Below are 25,495 nucleotides of genomic sequence, written 5' to 3'. Positions count from 1 at the left end.
TTTGTATTATCCACAAAATGAAAAATTACATCTACTTTAGCAATATAATGAAAGAAAACTTTCGATGTTTGTTGTTTATTCAGGTGATAGATATTACAAGAGAAGGGTAGCCCAGCCAGCCATCATGGCCAATCCACCCAAAGGTGTCACAGGGCCAAGAGCTCGGAACTGTTCACGCTTCAAGGTCAACAGGTAAATTGTACCACTGAACATGATCGTGCCACCCAAAATCAAGGGCGAGGCGGCAGGATGAATTCGTCTTACAGTGGAGGGAATAGAAGACAAGGCCAATAAAGCAACGCCGTGCATTAACTGAAATTCAGCCGCCATAGTCCAGTTCTGCGGCAGCAAGAAAAATTTCACAAATCATTTGTTATTTATCTTGTGGGTTTTCTTTTATAGTCATCTCCGTGTGTCCATGCTAGGAAAACATTGACTTACTCTAATCTTTGTCTGGTCATTGTTTACATGCTTGGCGAGACCATGTGCACCAAAGGCACCCAAAGCCAGTGCAGTAAGACCTTGCTCAATTTGTTAATATCGCGTATATTATCAAACCATCCCTCTAAATGCTGCTTACCTAGGACGCTGCCAGCTTTCCAATAAAAATTTGATGCCATTGTAATAGAGAATAGAGAATAAAGTAAGGGTCGGTGCGGCCCTTTTTTTGAGGAATTCGGTATCGGCTGATAAATTTGCCGGTTGCTTGTCTTTGGTCGCGCAGAAATCCTCACTTCAAAAAAAAAATATGTACCCAACTATTCTTTTTATTTTACACATTTTTAAATTTAACATCGTCGGGTGGTGTGTCCTGAGGGAACGGTGGAGGCGAGATTTCCTGTAGCGTGATACCGTCAGACATCTGTTTCTGAGAGCTCTGATATGATGCTGTCTATTCTTACTTACCTCATTGGGACGGTGGGTTGGCGACGTATCCGTCGAGAAAGGCCGCTTCCCGAGTAGTCTTTCCATATCTTCCTTTGTAATGACCTCTTTTTCCAGAAGCAGCTGCGCTACTTTATTAATGAGCGGTTTTTTCTCTTGCAAAAGTCGTGTCGTTCTTTGGTACGCTTCGTCAACGAGTTTGCGAACTTCAGCATCAATCATTTGGCCGGTGGTTTCCGAATACGGTTTTTGAAATTGGGGTTCTTGCTGCGATGGATCGTCAAATGATAATGGACCCACTTTGGAGCTCATTCCGTATGCAGATACTTGCGCATAGGCCATTTTGGTCACTTTTTGCAAATCATCCTGGGCCCCCGTTGTGATGGTGTCAAAGTGGAGTTCCTCGGCTACTCGTCCGCCGAGGGTCATACACATACGATCCAGCAATTGCTTTTCACTGTACAGATATTGATCCTTTGGAAGGTATTGCGCGTAACCCAAGGCGGAGGCTCCTCGGGGAATGATCGATACCTTTAGTAACGGATCCGCGTATTGAAGGAACCAGCCCGCCACAGCGTGACCTGCCTCATGATAAGCGACGGTTTTCTTTTCTTCAGGTGATAACACACGCGACTTTTTCTCTATTCCGGCAATCACGCGTTCAATGGCTTGCTCAAAATCCGGTTCCGTCACGGTATCTTTTCTATGTCGCGCTGCGATCAAGGCTGCTTCATTGCACACATTGTGGATATCGGCGCCGGCAAATCCAGGCGTTAAATTGGCCAGTTTTTCAGTCAAGGCGTCTATATCCGTCACCCCCAGTGTAATGGGTTTGAGATGCACTTTGAATATTTGTTGACGACCCTTGACATCCGGACGATCAATGGTTACACGGCGATCGAACCGTCCAGGACGTAGTAAAGCCGGATCCAGCACATCCGGACGATTAGTGCCTGCCAGGACCACCACATGCTCGCTCGTGTTGAATCCGTCCATTTCCACCAATAACTGGTTTAGCGTGCTTTCGCGCTCATCATTGCCTCCAAACTGGCCTCCTTTGCCACGCGCTTTGCCGATCGCGTCAATTTCGTCAATAAAGATAATGCATGGTGCATTTTTCTTGGCGGTGGCAAACAGATCCCGCACACGCGAAGGTCCTACGCCGACGAACATTTCCACAAATTCGGAACCACTCACACTCAAGAAGGGGACTCCCGCTTCACCGGCGGTGGCTTTCGCAAGCAATGTTTTGCCCGTACCGGGTGGACCCTATCACAGAGAAACATAAGCCATGCGAGCGGATCAATGTATTTTTTCCCAATCTCTGTTCCAACCGATAATATCGCGCCTCGAGGTATTTTTCCACCTAATCGTTCGTAAGCGGCGGGATTTTTCAGAAACTTTACAAATTCCATGATTTCCTCCTTGGCTTCGTCCGCCCCGGCCACATCTTTGAAAGAAATGCGAACTTTGCTTTCCTGATTGAATAATTTTGCTCGGCTTTTACCGATATTGAATAACCCTCCTGGGCCTTGTTGACTGGCGGCTCCAGTTGCACGTTTGGCCATGTACAAAAAGAAGCCTATCAAAAGCAGCGTAGGGGCTAGCTGGAGTATGGCATTTATGACGGAAACGTCTTGATGGTATGCTATAGGAATTCGTTCCGAACTGGGTATATTGAGTCGGTTTTGCGCTTCTTCCATATGTCGTTCAAATATATCAACAGAGCCAATTCGGAAGTAGTACTTTCGGTGCGGCGTGGTAATCACGTCGGCGGCCTCGGGTCTCAACGCAACTCGCACAGCGTTGTTATTCATTACATCCAGCTTTTGCACGAGGCCCATATCGAGCAACTTGGTTTGAAATTCTTGCCAAGTGATCTCACGATAATTTTCGTTGCGCGAGGACATGATCCACAGAACTGTGGCCAACACCACGATCGGAATCCAAGACTGATAACCAGGCGGTGGCGAAGGCCCTTTATTGCTGGTTTTGGCTTGCTGTTTTGTCGACTCGGAAGCATGACTGTGAGGCGGCGGCTTTACATTGAAAAACGACTCGAAGCCTTTAGGAATACGATGCGGGCGTTGAGGATTGGGAGGCGGTTTCGCTGTCAGTGTGCGACAAGGAACGAGTGTGGCTGGTTTGACGTGTAAGAAAGATATATGGAATAAAGGTGCTCTAGGAAGAATCGGCTTTGGTTTGAAGAGGCATTTAAAGCTCCACATAAAAAAAACGAACGTAAGAGGATCAAGGATCTATTTTTCGATTCTTTTTTTCACATGAAGAAAGGCGGAAATTTTATTGTCCATCGCTTGAATTGCCTTTTCGAGGTTCCGATTTCGACTGCTCGGTGCTGTCTTGTTATACAATGGTGGTGGCTGTCCTATTGATAGTCGCTACATGCTTGATTGGTTCCGTCTATCTGCTGATTAACTATGCATGCTCGGGTCACGCAACATTTGTGCGTAGCATGATCTTGATCAACCACGGCATTCATCAAGCTATTTGGGTGCCGTCATTACTACGTGTCTATTTATTGGGGATAGCCGAGACCGTGCTTACCGTGATTTTTAAGCGGGGCTTATTCGGAGCGCCCTCGTGGCAGTATTATCACGATAAAGTTGATACGCTCATTCACACCTATCGACAACAGCATGCAGGGATGCCAGTTCGAACCGTTATAGTCACAGGTAAACAAGGAAGCGCACTGCAGATAAGTCTTTTTGACCGGAAGCTCAGTTATTGTTACAAGGTGGTGAAACAGGTATCGGTTTTGAGATTGCTCGTGGTTTGTTAAAGGCCGGTTTCAAAGTGATTATTGGTAAAAGCATAAATCTTGAAAGATATGCCCTTATTCTTTGATTAACAATTTTTCTAGCTTCTCGTATGACGGAAGCGGGGAAGCAAGCACAAGACAAATTGGCATCTCATGGGGATGTACAGTTTATTCAAATGGATCTTTTATCATTTAAAAGCGTACATCAGTTTGTAGACCGATTGAAAGCAAAAGTCCCCAAAGGCAGCATTGATATTATGATTAGTAAGTTTGCAGGAACTTCTTTTAAAAAACACTTGATGATCTAATTTTTTTGATTGAAATTATCAGATAATGCGGGCATCATGAACACGCCTTGTGCTCTGACGGAGGATGGATATGAAGCACAATATCAAACGGTATGAAATATATGCTTTGAAAAAAGGTCTTTTGGAGGACAAAAACGCTTACGCTTTCTTGATGTATTCCATAGAACTATCTTTCGCCTGTTTTGTTGACGATGCTCGTCCTGCCGTGGATGGCTGAGGATGGTCAGATTCTGTTTGCTTCCAGTTCGACAATTTACGGCATAAATGGTATAAGCTCTCAGCGAGCCAATCAAACGTATCGATGGGATGGTCTGTCGCCTTATGCACACAGCAAACTGTGTCTGGCGCTGTTTGTCCGCACCCTTGCTTGTCAACTAGAGAAAAAACGTTGCCGCATTCATGTCCATGGTATAGCCTGATTCTTTTTTAGAGTCAACATAAGAAGGAAAAGCTAAACAAGTTTCCAATTTGCTAGCATATCATCCTGGCACCGTCTGTACGAAATTATTCGCTTATTCAAGCGTGTTCAAGTACCGCATTTTCCATCCGCTTTTTGCATTCATCATGCTTACACCAAAAGAAGGCAGTACAACACCCTTGTACCTTTGCTTATCCACTTTGTCTGACACCAATGGTCAATACTGGGCAGAAGGGGTGCCAATGAATATACCCAATGTAGCCTATGATGGTCAATCGGATATTTCCAAAGAAGAACTGGATCGCATTTTATGGAATCAAACCCTTCGAGCATGCCATCTCAATCCCCGGATATTCGATGCCTAGCTCCGATTGTCCCAGATCCCCCGATACCCAGATTGCCATGCAATATCTTGTCATAGAAAAACTAGCCATCTAATCAGCACATCTTTCAACAGAAATAGCCATCATGGATCAATGCCAATATATAAGGATTGAGTAATACTTTTTATCAGATTGTAAAATACAACAATCTACAACTGTATGCTTCTAGAACTGATTATAGATGAGAAAATAAAAAATGTCAATGCAAACAAAAGTGGGAAGAGAATTAAAATGGGAAGTATACATTCATGAAAGAAGAATAGAAAAGAAATAAAGTGAGAAAAGAGAATGGGTTGTCTAGATGATGGTCTTCTTCTCAGCCTTTTGCTTAATGGTGTCCAAGGAGATGCCGTACCAGCCGACTTCACGACCAACTTCTTCGATGGACTTGCGCTTGGTTTCGGGGATGAAGAGAAGAAGGAAAATAGCAGTCAAGAAAGCAATACCGGCAAAGATGATAAACACGTAGGGACCGCAAGCTCTCTGCAAGGTAGGGAAGATGAGACCGATGATGAAATTGCAAAGCCAGTTGACGACGAGACAAGCGGACGAAGCAGCACCGACAGCATAGGTAGGGAACACTTCAGCGGTAAGAATGAAAGGAATGATACCCAAACCAACAGCGAAGGAGGCGACGAACAACATGATACAGACGACTTGCAAGGGAGAGACGTTGAAACGAAGACCGATGGTCATCAACACGGAGAAGACGGTCATACCAATGGCGGAAATAAGCAAAAGCACCTTACGACCAAGACGATCGACCAAACCCAACGCAACAAAGGTCAACAGCACGTTCAAAGCAGCAACACCGACAGTGACATAGGGAGCGTTGTCGCCAAAGGAGTCCTGGAAAATGGAGGTGGAGTAGTACATAATGGCATTGATACCGGTCAATTGAGAAGCGCAATGGACGACGAACAATTTGAGAGTAAGACGGGCCAACACGGGAATAGTCATGACTTGGAAGAAGTTGAGGTTAACTTCGGCATCAAAAGGCTCGGCACCAGCGGGTTCATCAGCTTCCTTGGTTTCGAAACCAGCAGCGGAATCACGATCTTGGTGGGCTTCGTCAGCGGGCTTCTTGCGGTCAGCACCTCCACCCTTAGAAAGAGCCAAAACCATATCAGCGAATTCTTCCTGGATGTCACCGTTACGGAGTCTCAAAAGTTCAAGACGAGCTTCATCGATACGGTTCTGGGAAATCAACCAACGGGGAGAACGGGGACAGAAGGGTAAACAGATCATCTGAGCAATGGCGGGAACGACCGTAATGACGGTCAAGACACGCCAGCCAACCGCGGATCGGAGACCAAGAGAGATGGCTTCGATAACAAGGATACCGATGGTCATGAACAACTGCAAGAACGAACCAAGCAAACCACGCGATCTGGGAGGTGCAGTTTCAGCGATGTACATCGAAATAACGACAGTCATGAAACCACCACCAATACCAACAAAAATACGGCCGATAGCGAACATGGCCGAGTGGACCGAAGTAGACAGCAAAATAGCACCGATGAAGAAGGAAACATTGATCATAATCATAGCATCACGACGACCCCACTTGTCCGACATGGGACCAGCTAACATGGCGCCGATCAAACCGCCCACTGCGAACATACCCGTGGCAACACCCCTAAACAATTGACATCGGGTTAGCGGAGCTCCCATTTAGAATTTTTCTAACCCCGCCATTGGCATGGCGATCAGAAAAAAAAATAAAAAATCTTTTCAGCTTACCAAATCCAATCGCTCATGGGGAGACATTGGGGCAAAGGCGAGTTGGGATAATAAGTCTGAACGCCGTGAGCGACGTTGGGACAATAACGAACATTATCTCCGGGAATGTTCAAAGCCGAGGTGTTGAAACCGGAATTCAGTGTACCCAAACTTGCGATGATGGCGCAAAAGAACACGAACGGTCGTACTTTACTGTTCATTGAATCCATGGTGATTCAATATTAAACAATTAGATAATAAATAGAAAAGAATGGGAGAGGGGGAGATTGGGAAAAGAAGGGTAAACTGATTTGCGATTTGGGAAAAAGATGGGAAACTTGGATGGGAGAACAAGGGAAATGAAGCTCTATTTAAATGGCATGGTGACACCAAAATTTGTTCCGAATTTTTCAGTGGTGTGATTTGCGGTCAGTCAAAATGAAATCGGTTGAGTCTCCGCTGCCAATGACGGTCATTGGTGGCCACTTTTGGACCAGGCTCGATTCATTGGCCAGCTTGATTCAATCAATCCAAGCACCAGTAAGAAGCAAGACCTTGATCATGGAAAGAAAAACACATTCCTTCTATGGACATCATTTTCGCCTTGAAGGAAAAAAATGTTCCGTGGTCCTCGGCGTTCGCGAGGGCCTTCCTCAAACCTTTTTTTTTCTTTTTATTCTCTCCGCTTCTCTCAAGCTTTTTCGATCTGTCTTTCGCATGGCATTAAAGAAAATCGCTCATCAGATGATTAAATGGAGTTTTCCAAAAGTCCCATAGAGAAGACTTCGACAATACATGTTAATGAAAAAGGTTTTATTGAATTCATTTCAAGGTTACCGTTAGCTTCATCACCTATTTTGTTGCTTGGTTTCAGTAGTAAATCGTACCATATTTCGGAAGAGGCCGATCCCACTGTGTCGATGAGCGAATGATGAAATATGGAGTTTATCCAATCCTTACCTAAGCACTGTGAAGAAAATGTAGCCTGATCAGCGTCTCTGAGGACGGCTCAACTGAATCAGTGTTTCACTGTGCCGGTCAGGGTGCCTGAAACGATCTAATAGGTTTCTGTATAATAATGAAAAAATTTCTTGAAAAAAAAACTGGAGGTTTTCTATAATCTACAGATCCGAGATAACGGATCCTTCAAAGTAATCGTTTTTTAGAAAGACATTACTTTCCAAAAACGGATAACAACAATAAGCACTGAGAAGATGTAGTCTTCGAACTTCTCTACATATTCCATGGAGTTGGGCAATCACCTGTCAACAAGCAGGGGCTTCAAATCGCATGCACGAATTGAATAGGCGATCTTTGATTACTATTTTTGTGGCGCGGTCACACCTTTATTCGTTCGGATGATCTTTCGGTAATAGAACCCGTCTCGAATTTGATTGGCTGTGTAGCCTTGTGAAGAACCGGGAAAACTAAGCTTTCTTACCGATGTGAACCCGCATTGAGGGATTTTCCATGTTGAAAAAAGCATCCGTTTTCACATCAGAGTTGTAGGAAAGAGCATTATAATATGGTGTCATACAGTCTACCTGTACGATACAATGGAATCTACGATTTGATGTTGTGTCCATGCTGGGGCTTATGTCCATGTGTGACAAGAAAAGGAGAGGCAACACGCTTTCCGCCTTATATAAGCCTTCCCAGGCAAGGGTCTTATTTCCCGCCTTTATTCAGTCACTTTATTAGGAAACTCACACCGACGCAACTGAACAAACTGAAGAATATGGATATAACGGCTGACCCTTGTTTAACTTTTTTTCATTTTTTTATTGCGTCCGGCAGTTTGGCTTGGTTCATGAGTAAACCTGGCTTTCTCAATTCTTGCGTATGAAGCATCAAACACTTTGTTGGCAAGTCAATAAGTAAACGAAAAAAAAAAATTGGGGATCCACTTGCTGTCGCACATCAACAATCAAATCACGTCCTCATCCCGGTAATTATTTTAGCTGTAACGGGAACTATGCATGGAAACCGAACGCGAAAAATCGAATGTCTTACTTCTTAAATGTTCGCTGTATCACATCTATGATAATGAGTTGCAATTGGAGAGAGTGGAAGGAAAGTTACAAGATCTGAAAGTTGATTATCATAGAATGCGTGGCACGTTCAAACTTAAAGTACTTTCCTCTAAGTGCATTTTGAGTAACCGATTAGCCAAGCCACATATTCTGAGTCTTTTTGCAGTGAAGCGCACGAGACACCGTAATGCATGACCATGTATTTTTTCTTCAGCCGTTTACTATGTGCAGTACTGGCGTATGTGTTTATGACTCTGCTTCATTGCGTCGTTGATCTTGTCCTGTTTATGTGGAAGCGTCTAATGCTCGCTCCTTTATCCAATCGCGCCGTTGTCCAAGAGAGCACAGGATGATTTTTGAGTGTGTTCAAACTATTGTAAATAGTCAAAGCGGTGACATATTCAAAGGAAGAGTCGCACAACGTGCTAAAGTAAGACAAATGACTTATTTTCATTGTCCAAAATTATCTCTCGTCAATTATGTATCAGCTGCTGGCGCACCTTGCAGCGCCCAAGTGTTGACTTCAGCAGGTGAAGGTCAAAAGATCGAATGTGGGCAAATGTGTATTATAGCATATAGCCAACAAACTATCAGAAGAAAGAGTCGCTCGTCGATCATTTCATTCGTACGCTTTCCGTCTTTTCGCTTCCTACCGACGTTGAGCAAGTCCGGAAAGATCCCCAGGCGTTTTTATCTTTCAGAGATTCAATATGAGTCGCAGTCGCCTCAGTCACGAGCTTATTCTGATCAGCGACATATTGTACTTCATGGTTTTGGGGGCCGCTATTCTCGTCAATTAATATCTCCATGCCCGTCTGATAGAAAAATGTTGCACTCATATTGGTAAAAATTCAAGCATTGAAATGATACGTTTTGCTGTTTGCGCAGCATATGCATCACTTTATCGTAGTATCCACCCTTGCCTGGTGCCATATTAGGAGAGACGAGATTTGACGTTTTTCCATGCTCTGTAAGCTTCTCCGCTAAAGCACCGCTTGAGCTCTTCGTTTAACGTTGATCCATCACCAAGATTAGTTCCATGTTTGACTACACGTCATCTGAGACGTATAAGAGAGACTGTGTAGGGAACAAAAAATTAGGGGTCAGAATATGGCAAGGGCTGTGTTCGTCAAGTCGGCAAAGGTTGGTTACTTTTCTGGAAATGTTACACAAATAGGATCGGGATCCCCTTTTTGTTTGACGAATGGAGTTGCCCACAGTCTGGCCTATTGGGAACATGCCTGAGTCAGACAAAGTCTGACGGATGTCTTGAAGTAATTTTGGCCATCACGGGAAACGGTGAATATGATTGGCCAGTTACCTGGAACAAAAAAAAATTCGGAAACGGAACAAGTAAAGACCGGCTTCCTTTTTGCCAGGTTTCAGTCCTTTTCTTGGATATTCATATGCCGCTCGACGTATGCAGCAAAAAATGAGGGCCCCAGTCATGGCATTGAAAGAAGCGGGCTGCCAGTTAGGCAACCACAAGCAATTCAACGTATTGCGATCTATCTTCTACATTGTCTTCGAAGGTCTGAAGAAGAGGCACTCTTAGCCCCGGGATCGACAACAAGTTGATCCATAGAAACAACCGAAACTTGGTAAAGCAAGTCCGCAGGGACCGAAATATACGGACTGAAAGGAAGATCTTACCAACCGAACCTCAACGAAAATTCATCCATCTACGGTTCCAAAAACGCTGCGTAAGCAAGGCTTATGACGCAACAAGGAACGATTATTGCTCCGTTCAGAGCGAAAAAAAACAAGGCTAAAATTTGCTGAAGACATCGTTACATGTCAAAAAGATAGCATTGGATCATCCTGTTCTTCTGGGGCGACATCGACCAGCTTTTGGATTAGCTAGCGGCAGAACAGAACATATCGCCTAAAGAAGAGGTGGACGCACATTTGCAAAGCGAAACCACTAGTACACTTCTCGATTTAGTGAAATGTGCCTGGTAATGGGTTTGGACCTTACTTCGCCACTCTCATTATGTTTGACGTTGAGAGTATAAAGAAGGCTAGGTGTATGGCTTTAATCATGGTCTTTGTCCAAACTGAGTGAATCATAGCTTGCTCGCTCCTGCTGGGCCCAGTGTAGTTATTTTCTTTCCTTGCCTCCATGTGCATGCAAATAAACAATTTTGGGTACGCTTCGCCCGTTGCAAAAGAAAAACTGATACATTGTCTTTTCGATCACCATTTCAACCGGTGATATATGCCTCGTATTAGCAGACACTCATCCACATGCAACATGTAGTTAAAACCGGGTAGTGGTGTCACAACAAAGCACGGACTGCACATTGATTGTCATCTGTTTGGCTATCTTTTTTTTTATTCTTTATTATTTGAACACTGACGTTATATTAATGAACTGTTAGAAAGCGCATTGAGGGGTATGTAAGTAATATGAATGCATAGGTTCATGTGGTATGGCTTGAAGATGATGGGAAAATATACAAAAAAAATGAATGTTAAGTGCAGGAAGGATTTTTTCTTAGAACGCTGGGAATTTGGAGCGGTAAGGATCGCCGCGCACACGACCGTAAGGATGTTGAGGTTCCTTGTAGCGTTGGAAGCAGGCAGTATCACCATCGTCCTTAATATCGGGAGTATGGGGCGGTTTGGTCTTTCGGCGCAAAACTTGGTGAAAATCGATATCGGCGAACCAGGGATGGTCCTTGATATCGCGGGTGCCGTGTTCGAGATTGCCGTAACGGCGAGTCAAGTCCGGAGTCAACAGCCCCATTAAGAGGTCCTTGGCCACCGGCGAGATATCGTCAGTCCATGTAACGCGGCAATCGAGAATCTTCTCATACAGAGCGACGGGATTCTTATCGACAAAAGGTGGTGCGCCAACCAGCATCTCGTAAATAAGTACGCCTAGACTCCACCAGTCGACGGCTTTGCTGTATCCCTTGGATCGAATAATCTCTGGAGCAAGGTAATCGGGAGTGCCGCACACCGTCCAGGTCACATCATCGACACGCTTGGCAAAACCAAAGTCGGTCAGCTTAACGTGACCCTTCCCATCCAGCAGGATGTTCTCGGGCTTCAAGTCACGGTAAATGATATTCTGCGAATGAAGATATTCAAGAGCTAAAATCACTTCAGCTGCATAGAATTTTGCCACTGATTCAGAGAATTTCTAGAGAAAAAAAAATAGACTATTAGTATTCATTTTCCAAGGTGTCAAGTCCGTTTGATTATTCGGAATATTTCTTACCTTTTGTTTGCGCAAGATACGGAACAGTTCACCGCCGGGAACATAGTCCATGACCATGAACAAATGAGTGTCATCCTGGAATGCGTCCCAAAGATTCACGAGGAAAGGATGCGAGATTTCTTTCAGAATGGTGGGCTCATTATTGGTATGCTCGACCTGACGGAGGCGGACGACATCATACTTGTCAAGGGCTTTAATGGCATAATGCTTTTTATTGAATTTGGACTGAGCCAGGTGGACTCGACCAAACGATCCGGTGCCTAATGTCTCTTTCAAGATGAAGTCGTCCAAGTGCAGTTTTCGGTGAGGTCGTTTGCGGCGTACCGTGCGAGGAATGGCATTGCTGCTTTTGGTGGTAACGAGACGTGGGCGAGGAGTGTACGAGGATTTGGGATGCGCAAGAGGAGGGACTTTTTCGCTGGCCACCGAAACTGCGGTGCTGGAAGCAGGTGTAGCTGGTACCGATTCGGAGGAAGGTGTGGAAGTGACAGTATCGGTATGTTGAGTGAAATAGGACTCTTCCTCGACAGGTTGAGGAATGGGTGAAAGGGGCGAAGCGAGGGAAGGAGAGGAGGCAAGATAATCGTATTTAGACAAGGCAGAAGCAGGCGCAATATAGTCATCTTCTAAAGAAAAAAAGAGATGTTTAGATATTTTTGTAAACGGTTGTTTAGTATGCCAGAAAGGCTTACCATAACGTGATGTATTGAGCTCTGTGTCGTCTTTGGTTGGAGGATTGATTGGGGTCATCCAGCTACTGATACCCATGCCGTGACCTGAGCAAGTACCTTCATTAAGTTAGTCATTGCGTCTTGTTGAAAAAAGCATATCGTTTATTTGTAGAAGTGATCCATACCTTGAGACCAGTCACTGGCGTCGTCACTGGTGATACTGCTAGAAATACTGGGTGTCTTTGAGATGGAGGATGGCCGTGAAGAGGCGGCACTGGAAGGTTCTTTGCTCTTCCGCCGTAGAGTGAGCGTCGATCGGCGTTTACGTAGCATGTCAACTCCTTTATTCAAAAGATCCATTTTTTGTTTATAATCGTTTGTTCTAGGACAGCTTTAAACCATCACTGGGTTTTGGAGCCTTTATATAGCCTTCTGTGCTTGAAAAAAATTAAGGTGCTGTCTCGGATTGCGGAGTTGAATCTTAATGACCCTCTCTGTTTGGGTACCTTTGAGGCGGGCTACAGCGACCATTATCACATTCAATTTGTCAACTTTGATCCTCCGATGCATCTCCTTTGGCTGATCTCAACAAAGATAAGACTAAATTACGTCGTCAGAACACTGCAAACCCCGAAGCAATAAAACTTTATATCAAGAGTGGGGCGCGGTTTTTATCCATTTTTACTGTGAAGAAAAAGTAAAGAAAATGTACTATTCTAACTGTCAAATCATTTTCTATTTGTGATACAGATTTGCCACCTGCTATACTTAGGAGTCAACAGGGTCTGGTAGTGCTCATGGCAACCAAGAGCCACGTGACTATAGGTCCGCTGGCCAATCGGGTCGCCGAAACTGGCCAAATCGGGCTTTACGAACATGAAACAGAAAAAAGAGAGAGGGGAAAGGGGGTTGTCTCGCAACCCGCAAAAGAAAAAAGATCGGTATCCCGATCCATTCTTCATTATGCACTTTTTCCCTTCAAAGGTTTGCTTTCTTTCCTGCTTTCTTTTTCTTCGAGTAACCATGATGGAAGCCAAAGAGGAGTTACAAAGGCAAAGAGCACTAAAAGTCATCGGGCCATTTCATGATGACGATGAGCGAAATGAAATTTTACTTTATAAAGAAAAATGTTCATCGCAACCATATGAAAAAACTTTGTCTAGCGTGGTAAGGTCCCATACCCAAAGAAGAAGTAGCCAAAACAGGTGTTTGGGGCATCAATTGGGAAAGATGAAGGAGCTAAGATAAACAAACTCAGAACGTCCAATGGCATCATGGCCAATGGCATCTCAACTTTGGTTTTCTTTTTTTTTCAATCATGGATTTATCCAATCAAATTACATGTACTAGTCACAAGTCCCCTCATCGGACGTCGGAATTGGATGATGAGCCGGATCTGTTATTCGACGAAAAGTTTGGCGCCGCGATAGATGATAGGAGATAAGGGTGCAAGCGAAAGGGTAGGGTACACGAGAAAATGGGTGTCAATGACGCATTGTACCCAACATATTTTTTGCTCAAGAAAGGATAATAAAAGACAAAATGTATCAACCTGCCAAAAAAAGCTCAAGCTGAGGGTCTAACGAACCCCGTGAGACATCGGTGAAGATTAGCTCATCCCAGAATCGGAATTCCCTACCGGAAGAAAACTCTGGCGACGGAAAAAATGAGAGCGTACCGGACTATGGTCAAACTCGGAAACTTCGTAGATACGATAAGATATACTTCCCTCTTTTGAGTATTCTGCTATTACAGTAGCCGATGGTTGGTTTTCAGGTTGCTTGAGACAGGTTCAGAGACAGACACACACACTTCAAACTCGGCTCCCAAGGTACCCTATTAGAATAAGAGCTTTTTGCAGCAGAACATGGAATCAGCAACAAGAATAGGATGCAGTAGCACAGTTTCACAGGTGCTTTTTTCGTCGACAGTTATTTTCGTATGCACCATAACAAAAAAGCGATTTCGATAGAAAGGTAAAAGAAGGCCCTGGTACCCAACTTGAGACTATATTGAATGGGAGCCAGCATCGGATACTGCCGACTGATCATACGAGAATCCTTGTTCAATAATTGAATGAATTATTGCTCTAAATGTTACGTTATACAGTATCGAAAACGTAATGGCACCATTGCCTTCTACCACGTTTTTCTTACATGGTCCGACTTTTTTTTTCTATTATATTTTATTCAAAAGCAATGTGTGTGACTATGCTTCGACAGCATCGAGTGCATCTTTGAACATCTTGAGCAAGCGGTCTCTTTCCTCGAGGCCGACGCTCACACGTACTAAATGTCGAGGTACACCGAATTGGGCGGCCCAATCAAGTTCAGTGTAATGGGCTAAAATGGTGTAGGGACTAGCGAGAGTAAAGTTGGTGCCCAAGGAAGGACCTTTAGCACAATGCAAGTTATCGTAGAATTGAGACGCAGCGTTCTCGTGTTGCAGCACCACCGAGAAAAGTCCGCCATAGCCCCCGCCATTAACATTTTTCACCGCATCATAGTTTTCTCGACTGACAAACTTGGGATAATAAACACTTTGCACTGAAAGAAAAAAAGTGTTTCAGCATGAGTATCAATTCTATCGTTCCTTTCTCTTCGCCTCCTTCTCAAGCAATATACCTTTGGGATGATTGACCAAGAAATCACATAAAGCTTCAGCATTTTCATTGATGATATTTGATCGTGCTTTGAAGGTTCTTGAGTTGCGTTCCATGAAAATGGCATCTTCACACCATATAAGGTCCTCAAAATCAGCTTCAATGGCTGACTTTATCGAGTGGTAGTGCTTGCGATTGGGATTCAATACCATACTACAGAAATTAAAAAAAAAAAACCCCATACGTCTTATTATCGCTCATTCCTTTTTTTTTTTTTGTGAGGGACAATATCTCTTGCTCCATATTACCTGCCGCCCATGACGTTGCTGTCGCCCGAGAATACTTTGGTCAAACTACTGACGACCATATCGGCCCACTCCAAAGCTGCCACGTTGCAAAAGTTGCCAATGGTTTCGTCGACCACGATCAAAAAGTCGTATTGATCCGCTAATGCGCGGAGTCGTCTCATGTTGGGCGATTTCAGCAAGGGGTTGGACGGTAACTCACAGAATAAGGACAAGATGCGATCGCCGGATTGTAATAAAGCTTCCAACTCATCGATTTGTTGATCCTCTCCCAAACCATAAAAGTGACAGCCAGCGCCAAACTTTTGAAGGATCTTGAGCGTATCTGTGTAAGGAAAACTAGGAGAGGGAAAAAGATGGCAATGGTGCATGAGGATTTTCTCCAATTCATCTTGTGATGCAGGCGACTAAAAGGAGGTATTGGGCACAGAAAAGAAAAACCAATATTTACCCAAAACAAACGCTCTTCAGGTCCGCATTACCAATCGTCATGGCATAGCGATGTGCATGATAAATGGCGCTCATGCCGCATGGAAACAGATACACATCGTCTTCTGCAATACCTTTGATCCCACGATCGCCCTGCAAATTACGCTGTTCTTTCAGATCCGACTGTGTTGCCTTGTCCGCCAGCATATTCTCCTCCTCCGCCTCCGTAATAACGCCTGCAATGCGGCGACGCAACGCTCGTTTTGCACGGTCAGCAAACTGGATCGGCAAGTTTCGACCGTATCGTTCCTCGACATAGACCAGATGCTCAGCCTCGCAAGAATCTTCCTTTTTCGGTGTAGGCGCGGCAGAGGGTGCCGCCGATTGGTATCGTCGATTTCCCTTGGGACGCTTCAGCAAAGCTTCTTTCTCCTTTTCAATTCGCTGATTTTCATCCAAGATACGAAGGCAATATTCGGCCATGCGAGACGAAATATTATCACCGGCATGCTGCCAGTATTGCTTGGCAACCTTGAAAGCATCTTTGGGGAAAAGAAGAATGTAGGTCCGCACTGGTTGCAATTCACTGCTGGCATCGGCAGGTGTAATGTCGAATTCCGCAATACGTAAAAGGCCGGAATGGGAATGGGCAGGTTCGTAATAACGTTTCATAAAGTCACGGCATCGTTCAGCAACTTTGCGTGAAGGAAACAGCATCCCGTCCTCGGTAGGCTGGCCAAACTTGGCAAGCAAGCGAGCGCATAACTAATATTTCGATCGAAACCGAGCCAAAAGCACCCAAAAAGAAAAATTAAATACATCCAGAATCGACAGCAAGAACAGGAGAATAATAAACATTAGCCTCGCCGGCTTTGTTTACTGCTTTTTTGTTAAATGTTTTCTCTCTCTTTTACCTGTTGAATGAGGGGGTGAATAAAGAAGCGGGGATAGCCACACTCCATTTTGGCAGTAACGATGGGATTGCCTTCTTCGTAATAGATATTGTCTTGCCATTTTGGGAACATGACAGATACAGCATGAGGAGTATGAGCCGGAATTGCCGCTCCCACTTGGGTTGGCGGTTCAGGTACAACAGACATGATATAAGGGACAAAAAAAGAAGCAAAAGGACAAAAAAGAGTAGGTGGACGAATCGAAATCAATGCTGATAAAACTGGAGATGAGTCAATCTATGGAAATCAATTTGATGCGACATTGGTGACTGCGAATCTCTATGTCTTATGGAAGATCTCGATTTCCTTTTTTGATTTGCTCCGCTTCCATCCCAGTTCATGTGTGTGTGTGCACAACAACATGCTGCATGAATGTTCTGCGCCTTAGACATCACTCGCTCCAACAATAAATAAATGTGAATAACCAAGTGCGTTAAACGCAATCACAAAAAAGCAACAACAGCTACTAACGTACGCAATCGTTCATTTTCCATCTGCCTATATAAGCCTTTTACTCTGAACAAGCCGTTTTTTCTGGACTTGTTGATCGCAGTTGTATTATTTACTTCAATACTATTGCTTTTTTTTTTCGTCACTTTCCTAGTTTTCCCATTATCCCTCATTGAATGCGTCTCTATTTGGTTGTTCTCGTCTTTTTGAGATGGTGTGCGTACGTAATGGCCAAAAGCCCTCCCCCGGAGTACGTTCGATTACTAGAGCACTCTTTATTATTTTACGAAGCACAACGCTCAGGCCGCCTTCCGACTGATCAACGCGTAACATGGTAAAAAGACCCTTGTCTCATGACTTTCCACGCAATGAATTGCAAAACAAGATATGAAAAAAGAGTTACACATGATTTAACCGTGATATTAGGCGTCATGATTCTGCATTATCGGATGGCTCCGATGTGAAACTCGATCTTACAGGGGTAAATTTTGTGAACAGCTTCTTGTATTTCGGTGTATTTGCAATGCTTAAAATTCATTCAACTGTTGCTAGGGTTACTACGATGCCGGTGATTACATCAAGGTAGATAATCAAAAAGCGACATACAACATGAATGTTTTTGGTATCTAATGGACTGAATGTGTACTGGCACACGATACGATGCACATCAACAGTCAACATATCCGTTATGCTATACCTTGTTTACGCTGAGTTGGGGCGGTAAGTGCATAAAAATGATGAATGGCAGCATGCATCCATTGCTCACCTAAAATTATCCCCGCGCTTACCAGGCATCGAGTATATGGAAGGCTACAAGAAAGCCAACCAATTAAACTCTCTAAGAACCATGCTTAAATGGGTATAAACAATTAGACCGTGCTTGCTTCAATATTTGGATTTTAATTTCAACGTCTGTCAGGGCACCGATTGGCTCATCAAAGCTCATCCAGAACCCAGTGTTTTATTTGTTCAGGTGCGGCATCTTGCAATTGAAAATTGGCACGATATGTTTTTATTTACCAAAGCCCTTTTTTTCTTTTTTTTTTCCAGGTCGGCGATGCGGTGTTGGATAACAATTATTGGGGTACATACATTGAAAGAGAAAAAACCATGGTTACTTTTGCAAACATTGATTTTCAACTAACAAGCCAATTAATTACTGTTGGAAACAGGACCCGATACAACGATTCCATTACCTCGTCCTTCGTATCAAATCAATGCAACCGCTTTTGGTACCGACGCTGCGGCTGCTGCTTGTAATACTCTCAACTGCATACGGGAAAAAATGAGGCCATGCAGCTAACTCTGTGCTTGTTTTCATTAAATAGCCACAGCCTTTGCTGCTGCTTCTCTGTTTTTCAGATCCACGGGCGATTCCGACGATCAAGCATACTCCAACACTCTGCTGCAGCATGCTACACAGCTGTATAATGCGTCCATCAGCATTCAGCCTTTCAAGCAGTATCAGGAATCCGTTCCCGCCGTGAGTGACGTTTACCGAAGTTCAGGTAGGCAAATGATTTTTAATTCGTGGATTTTCACTGGGCCTTTCAACGAATTCACAATCTTAGATTACCGGGATGATCTGATTTTCGCCAGTTTATGGATGTATCGAGCTACAAACAACAATGATTATTTCCATAATGCAGAGTTGTATTATCAGAGTTTCATGTCCATGGGCCATACATTACCCACCGATTGGGATGACAAGGTAAAATCTATCTAAACACTGAATTATCTATGCTTTTGCCAACTGACATGGTCCGTCTTAGTATGGTGCCATGTACATTCTTTTTGCCGAATTGACGCTAAACCATGGTGATACTCAGCAAGCGACGGCGCGGCGGCAAGAAGCCGAGCGTTATCTCGATGGAATCGAATCTTTAAAGACTGCCAATATGACGCAAGGAGGCATGCTGTGGTGGGATTCTGTGAGGTATATCAGACATTTGTGTTTTAGAAAATTTATCAAAATGAGAAAGTCTCATAGTGAACGATGATTCTTTTTCTTTTTCTAGCAATATCAACAGCCTTGTCTGTGCCCTCAGCACGAGCAATCTCATGTTTCTGTATTCAAAAACAGTCCTCCGACCACTGGCTGCTTCGACGTCCAATGAAGTCCATATTACCAAAGCGCTTAGATACGAAGGTATGGTGGTGCTTCTTGACAATTTCTGATGGAATACGTTGGAGCTTATAAAGTCTTTTTTTCCATGCAGCGTTTGCTCAGCGACAGCTTGATTACGCGTTTGGCAAAAATCCGTCTCAGCAAAATTTCATTGTAGGCGAGCGGCCCAATTCACCCAAGAATCCTCATCACGCGGGCGCTAGTGGCACGGTGGGATTTCTTCACATCAACAGCACCACACCTTCGGCCCACATTTTATACGGCGCATTGGTCGGTGGGCCGGATCGTAACGATTCATATACGGATAATCGCACCGATTGGCGCCACAGTGAAGTGGCGCTGGATTATAACGCGCCTTATCAAAACATTTTAGCGCATCAAGCGATGTATTCTCCCGTCAATCCGTTCTATATGCCAAACGATGGTCGTTTCAATGATACGGATGTCAACCCCGATGGTACCCCGTCCTTGTTCCCCAAATCGACGTCGATGCCTGCGTGGAGTTTAGTCCTGTCTGTCGTATTGCCTGTCGGTGGCGCTTTCTTATTGGCCTTCTTTTTATGGCGACGGCACAAGGTCGGGTCTTCGGATACTGTTCACAGCGAGGAGGAAGATGATGAAAAACGTGCGTCTGTCAACTCTAATACCCCGATTCTCGAACGACCCGCTGCGTCTTACACGCAAGGTGAAAAGGGCACGACTTTCAGCATGTTTTCCAATGCACGTTCGTAATATATATTTTTGTATCATGATTCAATCCTCGAAATCCTCATCTCCTAGTACTTCCACTACTCCTTCATCACTTGATCCATCCTCCCCTTCTTCTCGCTTTGAATGTATATTCTGTGTATTATGATAGCTTGCTGATGCCTATGTAATATCAGGGTTGTAGTTTCATATTTCATACTAAAAAAATTATAATCGTTGGTCGACCGCTTACCTGTGCCTGGGCCTGTGGAGTTGCCTCATTAAAAAAGTCGTCCAAATCTTGATGCTCCGCATTTTCTAGTTTTAATGAAGCCAAGGATAGCTCGGGATTCTCGGACGATCTTGGTATATCTGGATGGGATATAGATCGTTCAATGAACGATTCGAGGATGACACGATTTTCTCACAAGAAGATACATACTTGAATAAAGAGAAGAGGTCTCAAATTCTCTACGCCTTCGGTAATCTTCCAGTTCGGCTTGGAAGGTGGCATCGTAAAGTTCCAAACGCTTCTGTGTCTGTAGTCGATTGTGTTCTTCATACGCTTCTTTTAGTCGCGCTTCTTCCACTCTTAAAGTTTTACTGCCATTCATGCAAATCCGTCAATAATGATCCTCGCAACACCTTTTTAGTTTCCCTGTTCACTTACTACTTCTCTTCCATTTTTTGGGCATGTTCAACTTCCAGCTGTTGTTTCCATTCCTCAAACTGTTGTCGCTCGTGGTTGACCGATGCAGTTCTGATATCCGACGCCAGCGCGGAGAGTTTATTTTTTAAATCGTCTGGGGAAAAAAAGGAAAGCAACGTGTGAGCCCTTTCTATGGATGAATTTAGTTTGGCAACCCTTTGTTTCCCGGTTAACCTGCTATTTCAGTCATTGTAGCCAAGTTTTGCTGTATTGAGTCCATCGTTTTCTTGGAATTATTCAGCTGTTCGCAAGTAGCGACATGTTGCTGACAAAAATCCACCAAGACACGCAATAACTGTTCTGCGTTCTGAGATAGGCCATTTAATACTGCGAGTTCGTCCCCATAGCCCCAACTCTCACAAGACTTACATCGGCCTTTCGTATGTTGTCCTGATTCCGTTCCTGGACGGCTTGCCATTTCTCCTCCAGCCTACAGTTGTTTGAATCAGTACATGGTAAAATGAAGCGGGACGCTTGTCTGTATTGCGTACGCATTTATCAGGTGGCTGGTTGCTTCCAATTCTAAAACGGATGGGTAATTGCGGGTATCGACTTGGTTTTGCGAGCTGTAAAAACGATGGCAGCATCAGTGTTTTTATTCTGTGGTGCAAACATGGTTTTAACGTACAAAGCCTCGGAACGATTGGATAGCAAAGCATTTAGATTTTGAAATTCGGATTTGAGCGCTTCAAAACTAAGAATGTCAAGAGTAAGTCCCAGCTCTCTTTTTTCATAGAGAAAGTATGCGGGCTGATGCCTACCGTTCCAAACCGCGGTTGCGCCATTCTTCTTCGTTCAACCTAAGGGCTTGCATAAGTCTTAAATGACCCCATTGGTGCTGAAGAATAAAAAAGGCTGCTTTACCCTACTGCATTGGTCAATGAGCGTATATTGAGGGAAATATTCTTGAACTGTTGAAACATGAAAAAGACCCGTGGAAACGAGAAAGAGCGACTGTGTCCTATTATGGCAATGGCCCGTCCTCATCTCCCTTTGAATTTCCGTCCTCTCTCAACGCATTTTTTTCTTTTTCAAGCTGGAATAAAAGCGTGTTTTTTTTCGTGTCTCCATTAACAAATGACAACGCAACAAATCTTTAAAGCGACCTATTCTGGCATTGCCGTGTTTGAAATGATGGTCAAAGGAGTGGCCGTGATGCGACGACGTTCCGATTCGTATTTGAATGCAACACAGATTCTCAAGGTCGCGGATTTCGACAAACCTCAACGGACGCGAATTCTAGACAGAGAAGTCCAGACGGGCGAACATGAAAAGGTGCAAGGTGGCTACGGAAAATATCAAGGTAATATCGTTTATCTGACAGTAAGAGGCTGGTTGACAGATCATAGAAAAAAAGTCTCCAACCGTGGATTTTTTTTCAGTTTGACTGAAATAATGAAATAAATACATAAAAAGGCACATGGGTTCCTCTCGACCGCGCCATCTCGTTAGCGGAACGATATAATGTAAAGCATTTGCTGCAGCCAATGTTTGAGTTTATTCAAGGCGACGATAGTCCACCGCTCGCACCCAAACATGTCACGGCTGTATCGGCTCGTCCACGGCGAACACGCGAAGGTCGTACGAGAAAAAATCCCAGCGTGTCTGCGCCTCATGAGAACGTTTGTCAACAACCGTCGCTTAGGACGCCTTCCCCGTCGACTGGATCCGAAACCAAGGAAGACCTCACGCCAAAACCCAAACGAATGAAACGAGACACGTCCGACGAGGCAACCACCGGTCATCACGCAACGTACGCCGATCAACTTATCGACTATTTCATGTCGGAAACTGCGGAATTGCCGCTATTCTTACCGCCGCATTTCGATATGAACAAAGCGATTGATGAAGAAGGGCACACCAGTCTTCATTGGGCCGCGGCTTTGGGTCACGTGGAAACGGCACGATGGTTACTGAATCAGGGTGCAGATATTTCACGGAGCAACTACAAGGGGCAGACCGCCTTGATGCGTAGTATTCTTTTTACCAACAATTACGCCAAGAAATCGTTCAAGAAACTCGTTGGGCTTTTAAAAAGTACCGTCTTTCAGGTGGATAAACGGAAGCAAACTATATTTCATCATATTGCGCTGACAGCGAGCGGGAAAGCCAAACACCACGCTTCACGGTATTATCTGGAATGTCTGATCGAACAATGGGAGGAGGAGGAGGCGGAGCCTGAATTTATAGCGCTGCTGAATGCCAAGGATATTTATGGCGACACGGCACTAAATTTGGCGTTCAGGAACGGCAATGAAATGATGGCGAGTCTATTGATAGAAGCTGGTGCCAAGCAAGACAGTAGCGATGATCAACGTACTAGTGTGTTCCAGGGACCTTGGCAACCTCGATCTTCCGGAGACAAGCGTGCAATACCTAGAGAAGAACTAGCGAGCCAAGCCGATGCGGCGTACAAACTGCTCATGTCAGAAACACGGCCACCGTCGGCGATCATGCATGTATTGGATGTATTTGCAGAAACTTATGAACGGGAACTTATTGATAACCGTCAGTTAATGCATGAAAAACGTAAACAGCTGGCATCGGCACGAAAGCGGTTGGAGACTATCGAGCGGGGGTTGGAAGACGTTCAAATAGCCCCGCAGCTGCTGACGGATCTGGAATCAAGGAAACATACACTGGAAAACCATCTACGGAAAATGATGCAGTATACCCAGAAGCAAAAGCTTAGCCAATTGATCCAAGAATATGAAGCGTCCTTGAACCTCCATTCCGTGCAGTCACTATCCATCCATTCACCACTTGAACATACCGTATTGGAGCTGAGGGAGCGACTCGGTCAACTGCAGCACGCACGGCGAGCGCTCGTGGACGAAATCATCCGTATACAATCCCAGTTACCGGGAAAACGGTACCAGGCGTACAAATGGCTGATATCGATGTGCTGCGATGTTGGCTATGAAAATGTGGATGCCATGCTGACGCCTTTGCTGTCTACTATGGAACAAAGCTCGCCGGTTCCTGGCGGATAAAGTGTGGTCTCGAATTTTTTTTGGATTTGATGACCTTGGTATTCATCGAGAACGTCAGATATCCCAAATAATTCGTGTAAATGTTTCATTTTCAATAATCAATAACCACTTCTTTACCATGGTGTGAAGTTTTCGATCATGTATCAACTCTCCCCGCTCACTCCAAGGTGGAATCTTGAGACACTTTTTTCAAATACTGGTAGAAGTAAGAAAATGGCATAAGAAGAAATCTGTATAAAGCCTAAAAATGAGTTGATCATACCAAAGCGTGGTTGAATCTTTATCCTTCCTATTTCTTTTCAAGACTGCGTAGAATTGTCATGTCATTATCAACAGTATTCTATGGGTAACATCAAGGCCTGCGAATTGATCCGTTAAATCTTGCATCAAGCGTAACTAGCATAAGGCTTCTTGTTAATTTGCTTAAGCGCCTTTTGTTCTCCAAATGGTCGTACAGTAACAACGTTTGACTAATCTCTGAGTTCGCGCCAGCCGGACAAGATTGAGTACGGAAACCTGATGTTTCGATGGTGAAAAACTTCTCACCACACGCGTCCACAGACATATCCTTGCCGATCTCTGCCAATCAAGTACATAGTCAAATCAGAAAGGAAGAGAACAACGCGAAAATTGCAATCATGACTATTAGAAATAAACAAAAAATTGATCACAACTTTAACTTTCGGTGGACATGCTTGCCCAAATAAGAAAACGAGTAAGAAATTCCATCCTTACAAGATAATCAAGCTTCTGAGAATTATTTCGCTGTCTTTGTGACACTCTGAAATGATGGTCTTTGCATATCCACAAACGCAGCATATCAAGAGCTGTTTCGATGCAATGATGAAACAGTTTGGCACTGTATGAATCATCGTTGCCCTGTTATTATATTTTGTTCAAGGGATGGACAAGTGCCGCAGTGATTGACAGACTTTTAGAAGCTCCCATCACGACCCCAGGGGTTACTGTAATGAGGTAAGACGATTGAGTATTATCACTTCTTTCTTCTATAGGTTGATTGATGCAATGCAAAAAAGAAAAAAAACCTGTTATTGACAGAACATGATTATCAGGAGAATGAATGAGACTTTTTAACATGATATGACCTTGTTGACCTGTGCCAAGTTGGGGGTTTCTTTTTTCTCTTTATCGTTGGTAAAAAAGCGATCATGGAATCACAGGATCGGACACCATGACAGATAAACCTAAAAAGGTGATGTTTCACAAAAAACGCACTCGGTCATCTCCTCATGAAACCATGCAATCGAATGTCCGATAGACAAGTAGGCACATCCTATGACTTGTTGAAAGGAAACAAAAAGGTCCAATCCTGCATAGGATGGTGCCAAGCAAAACCGGGTTCTGTCTGTCAAAAAGACGTGGGGATTCTGAGAAAACCCAAGAACACGTCAGGGTGAAAAAGTGGGAAAAATAGTTCAGTGATGGAAAATGACAAGGAGACGTGACACTGGTTGCCAAGACAATAACCTGTGAAATCGAGCATAGCGATATTGAGTCCAAAAGGACGGGTTTCATGCCTCTCGCTCACCCCACCTCATATTCTCCTCATTATGATTCTCATTGTGCGCGGAAAAAAACCATCAAACCCAATTGCCCCAGTGCCAAGACCAGGAAAAGAAAAAAAAAAAGGTTCGCAGAGCTGAGTGCATATCGTTTTGCCAAGACCTGGCCTGGCGGTAGGGCGATCCTTTTTGTCCAAATCGGGACATATCCACTAAATATTTGGAACCCCGATTTCAGGTCGTTTTGGGAGCTGTTGCATGGCTCGCCAAGAGCTGGTAAAAAAAAAAAAA

The 25,495-nt window shown here is 44.1% G+C and overlaps 10 protein-coding genes across 10 annotated transcripts; 4 read left to right on the top strand and 6 right to left on the bottom strand.

Annotated features, from left to right (window-relative positions):
- Positions 1 to 93: 93 nt before the first annotated feature.
- Positions 94 to 620, bottom strand: BYT42DRAFT_545034 (uncharacterized protein; the record flags this gene model as incomplete). Its single annotated transcript, XM_051565787.1, has 3 exons — positions 94 to 339; positions 442 to 521; positions 581 to 620. The coding sequence occupies 3 exons, from the start codon at positions 618 to 620 to the stop codon at positions 94 to 96; spliced, it is 366 nt and encodes a 121-aa protein (XP_051424366.1).
- Positions 621 to 772: 152 nt separating this feature from the next.
- BYT42DRAFT_593101 (peptidase family M41-domain-containing protein) lies at positions 773 to 2,795 on the bottom strand (the record flags this gene model as incomplete). The annotated part of the gene is made up of 3 exons (XM_051570671.1): positions 773 to 838; positions 907 to 2,154; positions 2,220 to 2,795. The coding sequence occupies 3 exons, from the start codon at positions 2,793 to 2,795 to the stop codon at positions 773 to 775; spliced, it is 1,890 nt and encodes a 629-aa protein (XP_051424365.1).
- Positions 2,796 to 3,159: 364 nt separating this feature from the next.
- BYT42DRAFT_291408 (uncharacterized protein) lies at positions 3,160 to 4,980 on the top strand. The gene is made up of 6 exons (XM_051562881.1): positions 3,160 to 3,578; positions 3,653 to 3,709; positions 3,767 to 3,928; positions 3,995 to 4,062; positions 4,137 to 4,380; positions 4,448 to 4,980. Exons 1-6 carry the CDS (start codon positions 3,257 to 3,259, stop codon positions 4,753 to 4,755), a joined length of 1,161 nt encoding a protein of 386 aa, XP_051424364.1. The 5' UTR covers positions 3,160 to 3,256; the 3' UTR covers positions 4,756 to 4,980.
- Positions 4,981 to 5,070: 90 nt separating this feature from the next.
- On the bottom strand, positions 5,071 to 6,725 carry BYT42DRAFT_494258 (general substrate transporter; the record flags this gene model as incomplete). The annotated part of the gene is made up of 2 exons (XM_051564288.1): positions 5,071 to 6,412; positions 6,517 to 6,725. 2 exons carry the CDS (start codon positions 6,723 to 6,725, stop codon positions 5,071 to 5,073), a joined length of 1,551 nt encoding a protein of 516 aa, XP_051424363.1.
- Positions 6,726 to 8,662: 1,937 nt separating this feature from the next.
- BYT42DRAFT_565163 (uncharacterized protein) lies at positions 8,663 to 9,625 on the top strand. The gene has a single exon (XM_051567836.1). It carries the CDS (start codon positions 8,878 to 8,880, stop codon positions 9,373 to 9,375), a length of 498 nt encoding a protein of 165 aa, XP_051424362.1. The 5' UTR covers positions 8,663 to 8,877; the 3' UTR covers positions 9,376 to 9,625.
- Positions 9,626 to 10,855: 1,230 nt separating this feature from the next.
- Positions 10,856 to 12,803, bottom strand: BYT42DRAFT_513271 (kinase-like domain-containing protein). Its single transcript, XM_051565179.1, has 4 exons — positions 12,611 to 12,803; positions 12,447 to 12,542; positions 11,755 to 12,380; positions 10,856 to 11,676 (listed from the first exon to the last, which is right to left on the bottom strand). The coding sequence occupies exons 1-4, from the start codon at positions 12,783 to 12,785 to the stop codon at positions 11,026 to 11,028; spliced, it is 1,548 nt and encodes a 515-aa protein (XP_051424361.1). The 5' UTR covers positions 12,786 to 12,803; the 3' UTR covers positions 10,856 to 11,025.
- A 1,830-nt stretch (positions 12,804 to 14,633) lies between these two features.
- Positions 14,634 to 16,861, bottom strand: BYT42DRAFT_593098 (pyridoxal phosphate-dependent transferase; the record flags this gene model as incomplete). Its single annotated transcript, XM_051570670.1, has 5 exons — positions 14,634 to 14,971; positions 15,050 to 15,240; positions 15,336 to 15,671; positions 15,784 to 16,526; positions 16,676 to 16,861. The coding sequence occupies 5 exons, from the start codon at positions 16,859 to 16,861 to the stop codon at positions 14,634 to 14,636; spliced, it is 1,794 nt and encodes a 597-aa protein (XP_051424360.1).
- Positions 16,862 to 17,391: 530 nt separating this feature from the next.
- On the top strand, positions 17,392 to 20,024 carry BYT42DRAFT_612894 (Six-hairpin glycosidase-like protein; the record flags this gene model as incomplete). The annotated part of the gene is made up of 13 exons (XM_051571676.1): positions 17,392 to 17,498; positions 17,591 to 17,645; positions 17,717 to 17,746; positions 17,839 to 17,884; positions 17,956 to 18,023; positions 18,084 to 18,137; positions 18,215 to 18,248; positions 18,337 to 18,420; positions 18,493 to 18,672; positions 18,736 to 18,875; positions 18,937 to 19,100; positions 19,183 to 19,313; positions 19,384 to 20,024. The coding sequence occupies 13 exons, from the start codon at positions 17,392 to 17,394 to the stop codon at positions 20,022 to 20,024; spliced, it is 1,734 nt and encodes a 577-aa protein (XP_051424359.1).
- A 162-nt stretch (positions 20,025 to 20,186) lies between these two features.
- Positions 20,187 to 21,611, bottom strand: BYT42DRAFT_612893 (uncharacterized protein; the record flags this gene model as incomplete). Its single annotated transcript, XM_051571675.1, has 10 exons — positions 20,187 to 20,198; positions 20,233 to 20,351; positions 20,422 to 20,582; positions 20,650 to 20,782; positions 20,863 to 20,995; positions 21,058 to 21,118; positions 21,180 to 21,254; positions 21,317 to 21,382; positions 21,450 to 21,488; positions 21,553 to 21,611. 10 exons carry the CDS (start codon positions 21,609 to 21,611, stop codon positions 20,187 to 20,189), a joined length of 858 nt encoding a protein of 285 aa, XP_051424358.1.
- Positions 21,612 to 21,675: 64 nt separating this feature from the next.
- On the top strand, positions 21,676 to 23,787 carry BYT42DRAFT_565148 (uncharacterized protein). Its single transcript, XM_051567835.1, has 2 exons — positions 21,676 to 21,991; positions 22,105 to 23,787. The coding sequence occupies exons 1-2, from the start codon at positions 21,766 to 21,768 to the stop codon at positions 23,679 to 23,681; spliced, it is 1,803 nt and encodes a 600-aa protein (XP_051424357.1). The 5' UTR covers positions 21,676 to 21,765; the 3' UTR covers positions 23,682 to 23,787.
- The last annotated feature ends 1,708 nt before the right edge of the window (positions 23,788 to 25,495 follow it).

This window comes from Radiomyces spectabilis, assembly GCF_025331425.1.
Source record: "Radiomyces spectabilis strain NRRL 2753 chromosome Unknown BYT42scaffold_5, whole genome shotgun sequence".
NCBI lineage: Eukaryota > Fungi > Mucoromycota > Mucoromycetes > Mucorales > Radiomycetaceae > Radiomyces > Radiomyces spectabilis.
The sequence above is the reverse complement of the archived record's forward strand: the minus strand, read 5'-3'. Positions and strand labels throughout refer to the sequence as shown.